At 53.8% G+C, this 16499-nt stretch overlaps 1 protein-coding gene across 1 annotated transcript; it reads right to left on the bottom strand.

Moving 5' to 3' along the window:
- Positions 1-2794: 2794 nt before the first annotated feature.
- Positions 2795-5879, bottom strand: LOC144725061 (transmembrane protein 200A-like). Its single transcript, XM_078604509.1, has one exon. It carries the CDS (start codon positions 5830-5832, stop codon positions 4258-4260), a length of 1575 nt encoding a protein of 524 aa, XP_078460635.1. The 5' UTR covers positions 5833-5879; the 3' UTR covers positions 2795-4257.
- Positions 5880-16499: the final 10620 nt, after the last annotated feature.

Genomic DNA, 16499 nt, shown 5'->3' on the forward strand with positions numbered 1-16499 from the left:
GTGAACGCCGACAACGGCACCGTGGCCACGCGGCGCCTCGCTTCCCCTTGGCTGACGCTGCCCTCCGGGTTCCCAGAGCTGCGGGACGTCGTGCGTGGAGGAGGAGCAGGAGGCCAAAGCCTCGTGGCTGCAGCAGATCGACCGTGACTCGTGCGACTTTGGAAGAAAAAGGGGGCTCGCTTGGGAGCTTTGTCAGCAGGGACCCCGAGGAAGGGGGCTCTTTTGGGAGCTTTGTAAGCGGCACCCCGAGGAAAAGGGGCTTGTCTGCAGTCCCAGGAAGCCTTCGTGGTGTATTGACATAGGCCGGAATGTAGTTTTGTAATGCTCAGCGTGCAATTAGTAAGAATTGCCGATTAAGTGCGCGTTGAAAGTTAGGGTTACAAGCTTTACAAGTGCTTATTGTGTGAGGATTTAATAAACGCTCCCCTATCGAGTGCTGAGCCTAGCGGTGTAAGTGGGGTAATTGTCGAGGCGGGGATACACGATGACATCGACGCACCCGCCACACATTTCACAGAAGAAGAAAAAAAAATCACCGAGTACCGTGCAACGATTCCACAAATAAAAAATCCCCAGCGTTGCGTCGCTCCGTTGCTTCTTTGCGCACTTTTCAGTCGTCCGCTAATGGGCGCGCTTCTTTACTCTCTGTCATGGCAGGGAGGGTATCCGTCCACAAATTAAAACACGCCACGTGCACTCTGCTTCTTTATTCGCCAGGTTTGGCTTCGTTCAACGTGTGCGATAAATAAAAAACCAGCAGCAGCAGCCGTCATTCTCCACTAAGTGACGGTAACATCACCAAAGCGTCTGTGCCAGGCTAGGTGCACTTTGAGGCCATGGGAAATGTGGAAGGCTCGTCGCCATGAGGTCAGTCACGGTGCAGACCCAGGTGTTATCGGTTGACTGACTGAGATGACTGACAGTTGCACCACCTGTGCTCCCCACTGTGCAAACTCGCTGGGTTTTAGCCCACCCGGCACTACGGCCGTTCATTGTATCTGCACAATCTGAGCAGATACAATAACACACACACACTTTACTAGAGAAAAACACCTCCCCCCCACACTGCTTGCGGGTGCGAATACGCATGCAGACCACCTGCGGTGTGTTTGAATGCGTGGAAGCAAGCGCACTACCTGCTGTGACATGGTTCACTAAACTTGGGTCATCCACAATTAAAAATGGAAGAGAATCTGAATAGCGCGAAGCGTCGAGAAGGTGCATGCTTGGAATGTGCACATCGAGAGACGGGATGAGAGAATGCAGGCGGGTTAACGGCGGCATCCGAAGGGTCAGGATCAAGGCTGAGAGGGCTTGGGCAGGGCTCGTGGTGGTCAGGACGAACGACAGAGTGGTAGCTCAGGGATGGGATACGGACGGAAGCAACACCAACCCCTGGGAGACGGAGCGGTGAAATCGGCTCGTGCGCAGGTGCTAGGTGGATTATTACATCGCAGCAGGATTGCGAGAGATGGCGGTGGCGGCAGCGGCTTAGGGAGGTCTTCATCCAGCAGTGGAGTGACCGTGGTTGACGACGACGACGGATGTTAACCGCTCTGCTGTAAGCTTCCACTAATGAAACCACAGCACAAGTGGTCTGCATCTGTATTCATTATTCCTGCAAACGGGGCATTGCGTTGGTCTCGTCCATGTGTGGTGTGTGTGCGTCAATAACATTCCGTTCGCTGGTGGTCGAGGCCAAACCCTTTGCATTGCCACGCGACATATAAATTGTGTCATTTCAGCGCCAGACTACTGCGTTGGTGGGAGCTGTCAACATCGATGCAGTTTGAGCGGGAGGTGTCGTTAGAGTTTTTCAGCCCCTGGCGGTCGGCGCAGCTGCTAGCGATTACCAAATGTTTCCACGAGAGGAGGAAAAAAACCCAGCAAGCGGATAAACGCGTGAACTCAGCAATGAGGAATGGGTCCTGTGCCAGTGCAGTGCTGACAGACAGCTGGAGGGTCGTTGAGTGGAGGCGCCTGAATGGTGGCATTGGGAGGAGCTGCTCTAGATGGAGGTTGAACTCTCTCCCTCCAACCGCCCCCCTCTCTGCGAAGGTTTTCTCGGTCGCGCCGTGCCGGTAGCGCAGCTCTCCGATCTGGTTTTTGTGTCGCGTTGCTTCGACACGAAGTCCGACGTTTTTCTCCCGAGTGCTGGGAAGCACGTGGATGCTAAAACGTCAGATGTCGTCGCCGAAACGGCACGTGGCGAGAGCTGAAAAACACGCCGGGTAGCCCGCTCCCGTGTTCGACAGCCTCCTCCGTTCACGCGCTCGTCTGGGTTGAAAATCGGTGAATGTGACGATGTGGCTTACGCTCCAGAGCGGAGCACAGCGCTGAGTGGTCGGCCTGTGGTCGCGTCTGCGACACTAAAACTGCGCTGCTGCCGCGTGCCGCACGCGTCTTTTGGTTCTGTGCTTCTATTCTGAAGTCAGCAGCGAAGTCGACAGCCCTTGTACGCCCCGACCCTTCCTCTGTAGGCCCCGACCCTTCCTCCGGATACAGCCTTGGGCTTTGGTGGGGGTCGTTGGTGGGGTGGGGGGGCCGCGGCTTCACGACGACCCTCACCGTTCCTCTTAAGCGCCGTGGTGAGCAGATGCCGCTGCCTCACTGTGAGAACGTGGGTTGATGTCTCCGGTAGGGGCAGGGGTGGGATGCCGTTTCTCGCGAATTCTCTACCCATGTTTACGACACCAAATCCATATTTACCCTGCCTCTCTCGAGCACCTAAAGGCGCACTCGTTTGAGTTTCTGCTGCTGCTGCCGCATCGCATCAGCGATGAATGGGAATCGATTTTGGTAGGAGAGGGCTTCCTTTTATTTACAACGTACAAAATGGAAACAAAAAACAGGCCTTGCGGTGCGCTGCCGCACAAAGAACTGTTGGTGCTTACGAAGAAGCACTGTGGCTCGCAGGGTGCGTAAAGATCGCCGTAAAGGTCGCATTTATTACGTGAACTAATGAAGCATGCGGCGATGAAAAGCATTCACTTTGGGCGACATGAATTATTCAGTGCCCACGAGATGCGATTACACGAGTTTATGTAATTATGCTCGATTACTGTTCACGTTTCGTAGCAAATAGCGTTAACCCTCTCACAGCGCAGCGCTGTCCGCCGACTCGAGTGAGCACGGCGATTCGCACTCGGGGGGGGGGGAGGGGGTGCGGAGAGAAACCCAAAACGTGAAGAGAATACAGTTTTAAGATGACGGACGCTTGTGCACGTGGATGCAGATGTTACTGTCACAGGTCATCGCTCAGCTGTTGGGAAAACAAACGCGAGCCACCCTGTGAGTGCCTTTCATCGGCAGCTGCGTCCGAACGGCTTTTAGCAGTGGCCTAGATATTGAGTGTGCAAGCGGTGCAGCTGCACCGGGAGCCTACGGGCCGGAGGGGGCCCGTGTCAATCACGTTAATGTTTAACCCAACTGGTGCCATGTCGTCTCGTCAAGAGGAGTAGTTGGCTGAACAAAATGTCCAATCGTACCGAAATGTACAAACCTCCCACGGAAAACTTCACTTACAGAAATCTAAACATGCGCCGTTAATATCGGCTGTTACAATAATCGCGGTACAAAATTCCCAATCACAAAATGTGTCGCTAACGGTGCATTAGTCTAATGTCACCGCCACTCAAGTGCTGCGTTCTCAAATACTGGCGGTCAAGATTTACAAAAAATATGACGGTGGCAGTTACAAACATATCCCTTGTGATGCAGTGCCCGGTTTTAAGTTACAGACCCCACGCACCGGAAATGTACAAATTGTGTTACAAAGTATTGGTACTGCTTGAGTTGAGACATTTATATATAAACGCTATCTTCATAATGTACATAAATGTATTTTTTCAGTCAAGTAAAATCTCTCATCAAAAGGTTAAAGGCGTAGCCCTGCAATTGCTCGCTCTCACCATTGCTGGCGGAAGGGCCTTTGCTCGAGGGAAAGTAGAAGAGCCGCCGCTGGAGGGAATTTTGGCCTACTCTTCCACGCTGGCCAGACGTCTCGGAAGAGGTGGGACTACCCACACTTTACCCCACCGCATGTGACTCGCCGATCGATCAACCGTGGTGACCCCACGCGTAACGCTGCGGGGTGCACAGAGGCAGGGGGTATTTGCTTTAACCGCCACGCCGGGAGACCGATCGAAGCGGCGACCTCCGGGTCGCAAGTCCGCTGCGCTGACCCGTTGCACCGTGGCAACGTAGCGCGACCGTCTCGTCGTGGAGAATCGACCGTCGGTGCTCATCCGTCCGCCTTTAGAAGTCCATTTCCAGCGAGCCGGGCACGTCGCAAGGGTCGTCGTCGAAGCTGGAGTTGTGCGCGAACTTGGAGATCATGAGCAGCTTCTCCTTGTTCGTGTACTGGGCCTTGGGCTTGGGCTCGGGCACCGCCAGCCGGTCCACGGCGTCCACGCGCCCGCCGCCCTTCGTCCAGCGCGCGCAGTTTTTGGACGAGCCGTAGAAGTTCTTGCCGTGCCCCACCGTGATGGTCACCGTGTGCGACCTCCTGCCGAGGTCGGGAGACAGGTCCTGCTGGGCTGGCAGCAGGAGGTGCGCGGTGCCCGGGGCCTTGCTGGAGCACGCCGAGGAGGAGGCGGCGGCGGCGGCGGCGTCGTTGTGAAGGCTCGCCATGTACGAGCGGGCTTCGTAGCTCTCGATCAGAGGGTCCTCGCCGACCGGCAGGGAGAGCGTGTTGGAGCATTGCAGTCTCGGGGCGGTCGGAAATTCAGGTCCTGCCACGGAGATCGCCTCGGGGTCGGCCCCCTCCAGCTTGTCGGCGCCCGCTTCCGGCTCCTCCGGGTCGTCGATGACGCAGTTGTTGAGTTTGATGATGGGCAGCGACAGGGTGGTGATGGAGGACGAGAGGCTGGACTTGCCGTGGAATATCTCCAGCTTCTCGGAGGGCTTGCTCTTGAACGGGCTGCCGAGACACATCTCGGAGATGATGAGCAGCGACGTGGATAGCATCGTGTTGAAGGGCGCTTGGAGAAACTTGAAGTGATGCTGCGCCGCGGCCTCGCGCTCCGAATCTTCCGACGAGCCCATCCCGCTCGCCGTCCAGGGGAAGAGCATGTAGAAGTTCGGGGTGGGCTTCTCCGCCGGCTGCTCCTGGCTCTTCGTGTCCTGCTCGTAGCAGCTCGAGAAACTTCGGGACAGGTTGCTGGTGCTCACGCTCGTCTGCACGTGCGGCTTCTGCTCCGACAGCTGGATGTCCCGCAGCGTGACGCCCTTGATGTCTTTCTCCCGGTTTTCGTACAGCGCCGCGATGCCGCAGATGAACACGAAGATACCGATCCCCATGGTGAGCGGGCCCAGGATCTTGACGACGTAGAGGTACAGCTGCTGATCCAGCAGGCCCACGACCTCGCTGCCTCTCGTCTGCCCCTCCAAGCCCGTGGTGTTGTCGTTGACGCCACTGCCGCCCTCTCCTCTGCTGTTGCTGCTGCTGCTATTGATGCTGCTGCTATTGACGCTGCTGCTGTTGTTGTTGCTGCTGTTGTTGTTGTTGTTGTTGCTTTCGGCCAGGATGGAGGAGCCATTGGTGGTCGCCGTGTGGTCGTACTTGGGCCAGTAGCCGATGATGGTCACCGTGATGCCAATGAGCACGATGGTGACACCCAGCGTGGCGCAGCCGGTGGAGAAGAAGCAGGCCTCGATCCGGTGTCGAACCCGGACGGCCCTTTGTCTGAGCGGCAGCCTCACCGACTCGTACTTGCCGCCCTCGCTGTCGTGGCTGTGCGCGAGGTGGTGCGACAGGTTGCTGCTGCTGCTGCTGTTGTTGTTGTTCTGGCCGGGACAGCTCTCGGGCAGGAAGCCGCCAGCTGTTGACATGTTGCCTCAACGCAGCCTCTGCGGGACAGTCGCGTGCCACAAAGAAGAAGAAGAAGCGAGAGATGTTTGAAGAGTCGCCGATTTTTTTTAAATAATTGACGAGTTGAACACAACGCATGCGCTCACGTATACACAGATACCCCGTAAAGCCTTAACAGACTGTTGGGGGCAAGTGCTGTTAGCGAGCACCTACGAACGCCGGCACGGCACACAATGTGGTGGGTGGCCAGCACCACGCCCGGCAAACCTTTGTCTCCCAAGTGGTTGATGTTTACACACCGCGCGAGGTACTCATTTACGACTGAGTCGACCTAGCGCCGTGAGCGGGAATCGAACTTTGGTAGGCGGGTTCGTAGGGCAGCGCACTAACCGCTACACCACCGCTCCCCACAAACACACGCGTCAACACACATTCAGAACACACACGCGGCAACAAACACACAGACACAATACACTCCATCACACAGACCGACACGTCAACACACAACAGACACCCACATAAAACACTCGCGACAAAGACAAAGACCCCCCGCATAGCCTGAACAGACTGTTGGGGCAAGTGCTGTTAGCGAGCACCTGTGAAGACCTCTACGGTAACACGAGGGGGTGGGTGGCCAGGACCACACCCTTCCGCCTTTGTCTCCCTAGTGGCGGTGTTTACGTACTCATTTGAGGCTGAGTCGACCTAGGGGATGCCTAGAACTGGTTAATCTTCACCGATGTTGGCCGTGACCGAGAATCGAACTCGTCTCGTCGGGGTTCATGGTGCAGTCCCCGAACCGCTGCGCGACCGCTCCAGCACAAGCACACACTAACACACACTCACATTCACACACTCACACACACATTCACACACTCACACACACACTCACATTCACACACACACACACTCACACACACTCACATTCATACATTCACACACTCACACACACTCACCCACACTCACATTCAAACACACACACATTCACACACACTCACACACACTCACATTCACACACACACACACATTCATACATTCACACACTCACATTCACACTCACACACACTCACATTCACACACACACATTCATACATTCACACACACACACTCACATTCACACTCACACACACTCACATTCACACACACACACATTCATACATTCACACACTCACACACACACACTCACATTCACACTCACACACACTCACATTCACACACACACACATTCATACATTCACACACTCACACACACACTCACACACACATTCACACACACATTCACACACACACACTCACACACTCACACACACATTCACACACACACTCACACACACATGCACACACACTCACACACACATGCACACACACTCACACACACACACATTCACACACACTCACACACTCACACACACTCACACTCATACACACGCACACTCGCACACACTCACACACACACTCACACACACATTCACACACTCACACACTCACACACTCACACACACACTCGCACACACTCACACACACTCGCGCACACACACACACTCGCACACACCCACACATACTCACACACTCACACACACACAAACACACTCACACACACACTCTCACACACGCTCACACTCAAACACTCACACACACACACACTCGTACACACTCACACAGACTCGCGCACACTCTCAAACACTCTCACACACACACTCACACGTGTACCGGGGCAGCAGCAGCAGCAGCTGGTGGTGGTGTGGGTGATGGTGCCGGAGGCTGTCGTGGTCGCATCGCTGCTCTGTCCGCGCCTCCACGCCGCGCATCGCCCCGCGTCTCGTCGTCGTCGTCGTCACTCAGCTCCCAGCCCCTGACTCCGGCTCCCCACAACTCCCCTGCAGCACCCAGCCCCGTGGCCACACGGCTGCTCCAGCTCCCTGCTGCTAGCCCCTGCCCGGCATCCTGTCGCAGCAACGTGCCCAGCACGCTCCAGCTGGGGCGAGGCGAGTTCGACCTCGCAGGGGAGAGGCTCGGGTCGAACGGGCAGGTGAGGGGAGAGGCGGGTGGGAAAGGAGACAATTGGCGAGGAGGAGGAGAAGAGAGTTACGCAGCGCGCTCGGCTGTCGAATGTGGCTCCTGCCAGAGGCGCGGGGAGGAGGAAGAGGGAAGCGGAGGGTGCGGGGAGGGAGGAGAGGGCAGAGGAGAGAGGCGGGGAGGAAAAGGAGGCGAGGGATTTGCCGAGGGGACGAGGAGGAGAGGGGCGCAGGTGAGGGGAGGGGGCAGGAGGCGGAATGAGAGGTGAGCACGCGAGGGAGGCAGGTGAGAGAGGGGTAGGTGAGGGGAGGCAGGTGAGGGGAGGCAGGTGGGAGAGGGGTAGGTGAGGGGAGGCAGGTGTCCTGGTGACGGTGGATAGGTGACGGGGTGAGAGAGGCGATGGAGGAGAAGGAGGAGGCTTGCCGCTGCCGCTGGAACTGCGCTCCGCGTCCCGTGGCGCTCGAATGATGCCGCTCGCAGGCGCCAGCTCGCTTGGTGATGCTGCTGCTGTTGATGTTGCTGCTGCTGTTGATGTTGTTGATGTTGCTGCTGCTGTTGATGTTGTTGATGTTGCTGCTGCTGTTGATGTTGTTGATGTTGCTGCTGCTGTTGATGTTGTTGATGTTGCTGCTGTTGTTGTTGATGTTTTTGATGTTGCTGCTGTTGTTGTTGATGTTTTTGATGTTGCTGCTGTTGTTGTTGATGTTTTTGATGTTGCTGCTGCTGTTGTTGATGTTGCTGCTGTTGATGTTGCTGCTGCAGTTGATGTTGATGTTGCTGCTGCTGCTGTTGATGTTGCTGCTGCTGCTGCTGCTATCAGCGCTGTGCCGACATTAGCATCGCGCGCCGTCACAATCCGCCTCCCCTCAGCCCTCGTGCCACTCCACTGCTGGATGAGGACCTTCCCACACCTCGCTGGGTGCGCCTTGGTGGAGGTGGGGCGTGGACGTGAGAGCAGATCACAGTGCTTTGGATGTTGCAGCGTCCTCTGCTGCCCAGCGCATGGCCACACGGCAGCCTATAACACCTGCTATGCCTGTTTGTGAGCACCCAGCCAAGCAACATCCAGGTTCAACGCCTGCTTAGCTTCCGAGGTCTGACGAGATCGGGCGCGCATGCTCAAAGGGCGATTTAGTCCTCGAGAATAAAACACTTAATACCATATTTTCAGGATTGTAGGACGCACCCTTTGGCCCTGTATTTTGTACAAGAGTTGGGGGTTCAACTCATAACCCGCTAGTTGTGTGTGCCCAGATTTATACGAGCTGCATGTACACCGGGCACAATGCCAGTGTGGGGAGCGTCTTACTTTCCTGAACAGCGTTGTATGACGCCGAGAATACGGTAATAGTGAACGTGGTATAATAATAATAATCATCATCATGAATAGCCAGGCGCTGGTACCGACTAATACTCAATAGCGAGTGCCGCTTTCCTCAGCACAGTGAGCAGGCGGTGAGCGTGACTGTGGGCTCAGCTCCCCAAGCAGAGCACGAGCACAAATCCTACAGCCACGCACAACAACCATCATCATCATCACCACCGTCGGACGTAGTCTATCCACTGCTGGCTGGAGGCCTCCCCCACGCCGGCCCCCATCGCTCACAGGTCCCGCGATGCCACCCACAATCCACTGCACCACCCAGACGTGGAGCTGGTTTTCATCGCTCCATCTCCGAGGTGGGGATCCTTTCTCGGGCGTGTTTCTCCAGCCCTTCTCCAGCCCTTCACGACCCCTTCACCATCCCTTCTAGGCATGACGTGATCGAGTGGCACTTACTGTCCTCAAATCAATGCGACGTCTCCAGTGTGTGTGTGGCGCAGCAGTTAGCGCGCTTCGATCCGAACCCGGTGTCCCGAGTTCGATTCCCGCTCACGGCTACCAACACCAGTGACACGAATATTTAAACCGATCCGAGGCCTCCTCTAGGTCGACTCAGCCTCAAATGAGTACTTGGGTGGTGTGTAAACATCGCCACTGGGGAGACAAAGGCGGCCGGGCGTCGTGTTGGCCACCCACCCCCTCGTGTGCCGTGCCGGCCTTCATATGTGCTTGCTAACAGCTCTTGCCCCAGCAGTCTATTCAGGCTACACGGGGGATCTTTGTCTTTGTTCTCTGATCGACGCGTCCCTCCTGTCTCGGTGTCGTCTCGGTGTCGTCACCAAGTCATCCGGAAAGCGCCCGAGTCTCGACAGATCTCAGAAGCTAAGCGGGATCGGAGCCTGCTCACAGTTTTTACTCAGCCGTCAGTGAGTGCCTGATGCGCTCGGGCAATTCAAAGGCGTCCCAGCGTGGTGCATCATCTCAGCGTGCCCCATCCCGGCCTCAATAGGCGTTCACGAACTGCACTTGGCCCAGCAGCCAGCCCTTTGTCGGTTACCAGGAGTGTGACCGTGCAAGTATTCATCGATCAGCAATTATGTAGGCCCCAGATAGCTGTCCAGTTAATTCAATTATATTGATCCACCATGATCAATCCACTGCTGGATGAAGGCCTCCCTCCCCACGTCGTGGGGGTTGTTTGGGCACGCGAGAGTGAGATCATCGTTCGTGAAGACAGGCCCCATGCGATGAGCCCGCTCAGCCTCTAGAGGCGCTACTGGATTCACCACCGATGTTGAAACTCGGGAAAATCGGTTTTGGAAAAAAATCGCAAATCTGCACCTCCAGATGTTCGGGGGATCTCTGTTTAGTTTGCCCCCTGCGTGTCTTTATTAACAACCCGAGTGCGCGTCTATTCCCCCGAGATGGCTTCATCGCTGCTCATATTGCCAGCGTCAAATGTCATGTGTGTCTAGTCGCAGGAATACAACGCTTGTCTTGCGTGGTTACGGCTCCCCGCGTGGTCGTGGGGGGTATGTTGACCACACCTCGCCGCGATAGTGAGTGCGGCTCGGTGAAGGCCGGGCGCATAGAGACAAAGCATAGAAGTGCAGTACAACGATGGATTCTGCTGCATTGCCCTCTGCTGTCGTGGATCCGTAGCTGTTGGTGACAGCCTGCTTCTGCACGGTTGTCAGCACTGTCCAGGCTCAAGCTTGCTTGGCCTTCGAAATCTGACGAGATTGGGCGCATTCCAGGTGACTCGTTTGGTCATCGGCACCTCCATCATCCATCGTGATCATCATCAGCCCTGCACGCGCCACACGAACGGATTCCTTCGCTCCATCTCTCCTTTGCGGACGTCCTCCCAGGCGCGTTGCGCGCCCCCGGCTGCCACTCCCCACACCCCGTGGTTCTCGGCCACCTTCTCGCCGTGTCCCTCTGACCAGCCCCGCTCGCTGGCCTCCCACGCCTTCTACCCTTCCAAAGCCACCCAGCCGGCCGGGCCGTGCCCCCCGCTGCGCTCGCTTCAGGAAGATAAACGGGCGCGTGCCCTGGACGCCGATCTCAAATCTACCAGCAGGAAATTATATTCGAATCTAGTTTGGGGGGGGGGGGGGGGGTTGGTGGGCGATTGTACAATAATAACCCTGGAATTCTAAAAAAAGAGAAACGATGTGAAATTGCATGAAGCTGCCAGGGGGCTGGGTGTGAGGGTGGAAAGTCGCGGATTATTGGCGAGGCGCGCAGGCGGTGGTGGGGGTCTCACGGCGGCATTCCTGCAGCAGCGTGGTGTTTGTTTATTCTCGGTGTTTGTTTATTCTCGGTGCTTGTTGGTTGGGCTCTGTGAGGTTATTTAAGGGCACGTTTGGGTCTGCGAAGGGAGGCAGAAGCGTTGGGTATCTAGCTCGAGTGATCCAGTCATGTGATAATGATCTCTCCATCCAGACGTCAGCACGAGCAGCAGCGGCGAGGCAGGAGGAGCCCCGTCCGTGATGGAGCAGCGCGCGATCAACGAAGCAGCCACAGTCCCAAAGAGGCGGCTCCGTAAATTGCCAGAGAGCAGGCAGGTGAGCGGGAAGAGGTACTATTAACATTCCTTCCCTTTATTAATGCTAGCCCTACTCCCTCCCTTTGTTGCTGCTAATCCTGCATACTGCATAATGCACGGGCATAATATGACTTTGAAACCCCCCGCCCACCTCCTACGCATTCCACAAGTAGTGACTAATCCCATATATGCATTTCCCATAAATATGCTAAATTCCTCTTGATATGCAAATTCCTTTGTCAATGCGCTCTTCCCTCTCCAACCCAGCTTAAATATATGCTGCCAAGCCTGGTGGTGTTCATTCAGACGCTGTCTTTCCGACAGACCTGTTCTTCACCTGAGGACGGCTGCTTGCGTTGTGGCCGAAACGTCGTGAGAATTATTTGATTATGTTTTATATTTATTATTATATTATTTCCCTTCTACGTGACTTTACCGTAAGAACCAACAAGAGGTGTGGGAGAGTGATGATGGGAGCCAACGGGCTCGTGCCATTATCATCCATCTCACTCCTGACGTCGTAGCTCCATCTCCTGGGCGGTCGTCCTCGTGGACGCGTTCGTGATGTCGAAATCCACGTTGGCAAAAGCAGAGTAGCTACTAAACAGAGCGCGTGCTTGCAGGAGAGAGGGAGAGTGTTCGGGTGGTGAGATTGCCAAATGTGACAATTAAGAACAGTAGCGCAAAGAGTTCAAATAGTTCACCCGATGTTGTGCTCTGCCCACGTGCTTTTTAAAAGCATTGCGAGAGGCTCAAAGCGTAGCGACGCCTTCCCAGTGGGCTAAGGGAAGTGTTCGTTGTTGGTACGCGGAAGGCACAGATGACCAGCAGGCTGGTGCTGACTCAATGTCCAGCTGCTGTTGTACCACCGCCTTGCTGACAGGCCGATATCCACGGCAGACATCTTTGTTTGTGACTCAGTGGCTAATGGTGATCCACAACGTTTAAAACAAGCCGGTGAATTGCACCTTTTTCTACTCATCCTTGTAAATAGGAAACTAAAAATCATAATCCCAATATAATAAAAAAAAACATTCGAAATCCATGTTTAGCTGATTTGTTCCCTCGCAAATGGGGATTGGTTCCACTCATGGTTATGGTAGGGTCAGCCGACAGTTCTTCATTGCTTCATTTCTCACACTAAACATCGAGAGATATAAAACTCGCCTTTTGCCCGTCCAAGGACGGGGGTATTGCAGTAAATCTGAAACTTGCAAGCGAAAAGCAGACCGCGACCTGATATTCATTGCATTAACGCGTGTGCAATTTGTAAGGGCGCGGTGACACAGACCTATTTAATTTCATGGTTATACTCCCTTGTTGATCTTGACGTCCTTTTTACTTCGATGTCTCAACAGCGTGACGGAGATCGCGTGACGTGAGGGTTCTGCCTTTGTCGTGAGGGTTGTGAGTTGACGCTGAGGAGGGGGGAGGAGGGGCCTAGGCCCCCCATGTGGAGTGACGTCAGCCGCTAATTATTATTAATGGCGGGGCGGGTGTCCATTTGGAGGACTTCATCTTATAATGATTATTCATGAGGAGGGGTTCATGTGGAGGACGTAACCTGTTCATGATTATTAATGAGGGGGGCTGGTCGACGTGGTGTGACGTCACGAGCGTTGCACACAGACATTATTGGCTCATTATAGTAGGTAACTAACTTGTTTCCCCGTCCGAGGACGGAAGCTGCAATATTTACGAAAAAATTGAGCAGAGTATAAGTATATCTTGTGTACATTTTAAGGGTTTAACTATACATGTATACTTATAAGGGTTTAACTATACATGTATACTTATAAGGGTTTAACTATACATGTATACTTACGCGATCTAACCCCAAAAACACAATCTGTATCATGGATGATATTGGTCGCGAAAGCCAACGTGTTAACATTTTGCAAGTTTACTCTTATCTCGTACAAATGCGATAGCGCCATTTGTCGCTAACCAATGGATGCGTTCGGCCCTTGGGCCCCCCGTGCTCGTGAGCGGTGTCAAATAAGAAGGCGCGATGGTGGCCAGAGGCGAGGGGCTAACAGTGCGGGCCCACACAGCCGCCGGGCGTGGCCGCGTGTCGTCCTTGTGACGTCGTCGTGACGTCGAGCCGCGCTCGGCGTGCGTCACCCACGCCGCCTCGTGCGTGCCCAAAGCCTCCGTGCAGCAGCAGCAGCAGCGGTGACGGCGGCGGTGACGGCGGCGAGACCTTATCACCCTGCGAGCATCGACTCGCGCCACGGATATTAAAAAACCTTGACATTCTGAGCGCGAGTAGGTCACCGCGCGCCGCTGTTGTAGAAGAAAAACACCCACACACACACACAAAACACACACACAAAACACCCACACACACACAACACACACACACAACACACACACACAAAACACACAACCGCCCTGCAATAAGCGGTGACCCACCGCATCTCTCTGTCCCCAAGCGGGCCACCACCGCAATTTAATAATAACAGCCCATAGCCGTTGGCCGCTGATAACGTCTGCAATATTGCCCCATGCATTACCAGGCGCCGTGACATTTTGACATTTAAATTGTTTAAGTGCACGGCACCTTCTTTGCCGCGTGTGGCGAGTGTGGCGGTCTTACAAAACGCCGGGGGGGGGGGGATGGTGGCCGGGGTTCTGTTGAATGGTGACCCCGAGCGGCAGCGTCATTCACTGCGCAGTTTTCTAAAAGTAGAAATAACGATCTCAAGGAGTCAGATTGTCGAAACAGATCGTAGAAGGCGGCTGTACATCGGCGACGCACGGCGCCCTGCGTTCATTCGCCCGCTTCAAATCCCCCCCCCCCTCGCAATTCGCGGGTACTTAATTTCAGTCGCTCTGATTAGCATCGTGCATAGTCAATCACGCATTTGTTTCCCGCATGCTTGACCTTGGCAATTTCCAATTAACGCGTTTTTGATCAATTCACCTGCGTGTCCATCTATTCAGGTTTGCCGTCGCCGCCAGAGGGAGTGGATTGTGAATCTGTGACGACTGTCCCGCCCAGAGCTCGCGGGTGGCGGGTGGCATTGTCCCGGTGGAGAAGTGGGGTCTGGATTCTGAAGACAATAAATCGAATATTTTTTTCCATAGCCAGCACCCCACATGTTGTGTGGGGGGGGGTTATTTGACCATACTGCACCATGCTGAACGGTATGTGCTGATGAAGGCTGGGAGCATAGATTCAGAGAACAGTACCGTACAACAATGCATTTGGCTGCACTGGCCTCTGCTGCTCACCACATCGCCTCCATGGTCCGATGACAAGCTGGTGACCCATCCAAGCACAATCCAGACGGAACGCTAAGGGCGCATTCCAGGTGATTTGGTCATTAAAATGCGTGTCTAAATTCTAGATTTGAAGTTTTCGTGACTGCAAGGATCTTTGGGTTTTTTTTCGGTAAAGTCACGTAGGTTAAAAGAAAACAAATAAATTAAATCACGCCGTTTAGGAGGCAACACAAGCTTTCGTCTTCAGGTGGATAGTCACAGCAAAAAATACTGTATCAATTACTGCATCACTTGAAACTACTGTATTAATTACTGTATCACGTGATACAGTAATTGTGCTTTGATGGTTCCACCTGAAGACGGCAGCTTGTGTTGCCTCCGAAACGTCGTGATTTAATTTATTTGTTTTCTTTTAACCTACGTGACTTACCGAAAAAACCCAAAGAGTATGCGTATCTTAATCAAGTCAAATGGTACATATTCATGTTATAAAATTATACGTGAATTCAGTCATGTATGTTTCATGGTAATGGTTGAACATGCAATGCAATTGCCTATGGGAGTTCATTATACTGTTCCTTGGATCGTAATAGCACACAGGGATATGACGTATCCACGTATACACAGATCAATCAATTCCAATTCATGAAATAAGTACCACGCTTTATGTTAGAGCAGGGGTTGGAAACCCAAAATAACAAGAAGAGCCAGTTTTTTTTGTATTCATTTCAAAAGCCGCAATGCAATTTGAATGACGTCACGAAGCAGTCATGAAAGAGCCGCATGCGGCTCCAGAGAGCACCACTGGGAGCCAAAAGTAGGTCACGTGTTTAGACCCCCACCCCCTCCACCCTTTCAATTAATAAAGTGCTGGCGAGATGGCAAAAGACGTCTACAAACGGGGGGTGTAGTGAGATGAACAGCGACACAGATGAGCCAGTGATGCCGTGTCATGAGAGCGATGTGGACGAGAGACATGGCGTGTTAGTGAGACGAGTGAAGGCAGCCGTGGACGACGGAGACATGAGAGAGATTCATTCAATATTTATGCACATTTTATTTGCATGTGATTCGGATTTTTTATCCAAGCGGATATTTGGTACAGCTGTTTCCATTCATCCAGGTCCCCTTGAGCCACTTGGGGCTCCGAGCATTCGCTTATTTTGCCGAATGCCACCAATGCGCTCTATGGTGGCATGTATTGTTCGGCGCTTCTGAATCTGGAAGCAATTCCATTAGCTTAGGAATCTCAAGAACATGTCTCTGTGTTAGAGTGCAATACATTTTTTTCATCACAACTATTTCAAGTACAGTATGCACACCGTATGTGGTCAATTATGAGGCAGCGATTATTGAGAATGCTTGGAATTCCATCGAGAGAAAGGGGGACGACGCGTGGAGCAGACAACACACGCAGGTCAAAGACATTATTCAAACTGTTAATGATAAAAAAGTAACTGGGGCTTGGGCAGAACACGTCGCTACAAGGGATGATAATCGATGGCCGATAATAATAACGGAGTGGCAGCCGAGGTGACGCATCCGAGAAGATGTCAACCGAGGGAGAT

This window comes from Lampetra planeri, chromosome 22 (genome assembly GCF_965212315.1).
Source record: "Lampetra planeri chromosome 22, kcLamPlan1.2.h2, whole genome shotgun sequence".
Lineage (NCBI taxonomy): Eukaryota > Metazoa > Chordata > Hyperoartia > Petromyzontiformes > Petromyzontidae > Lampetra > Lampetra planeri.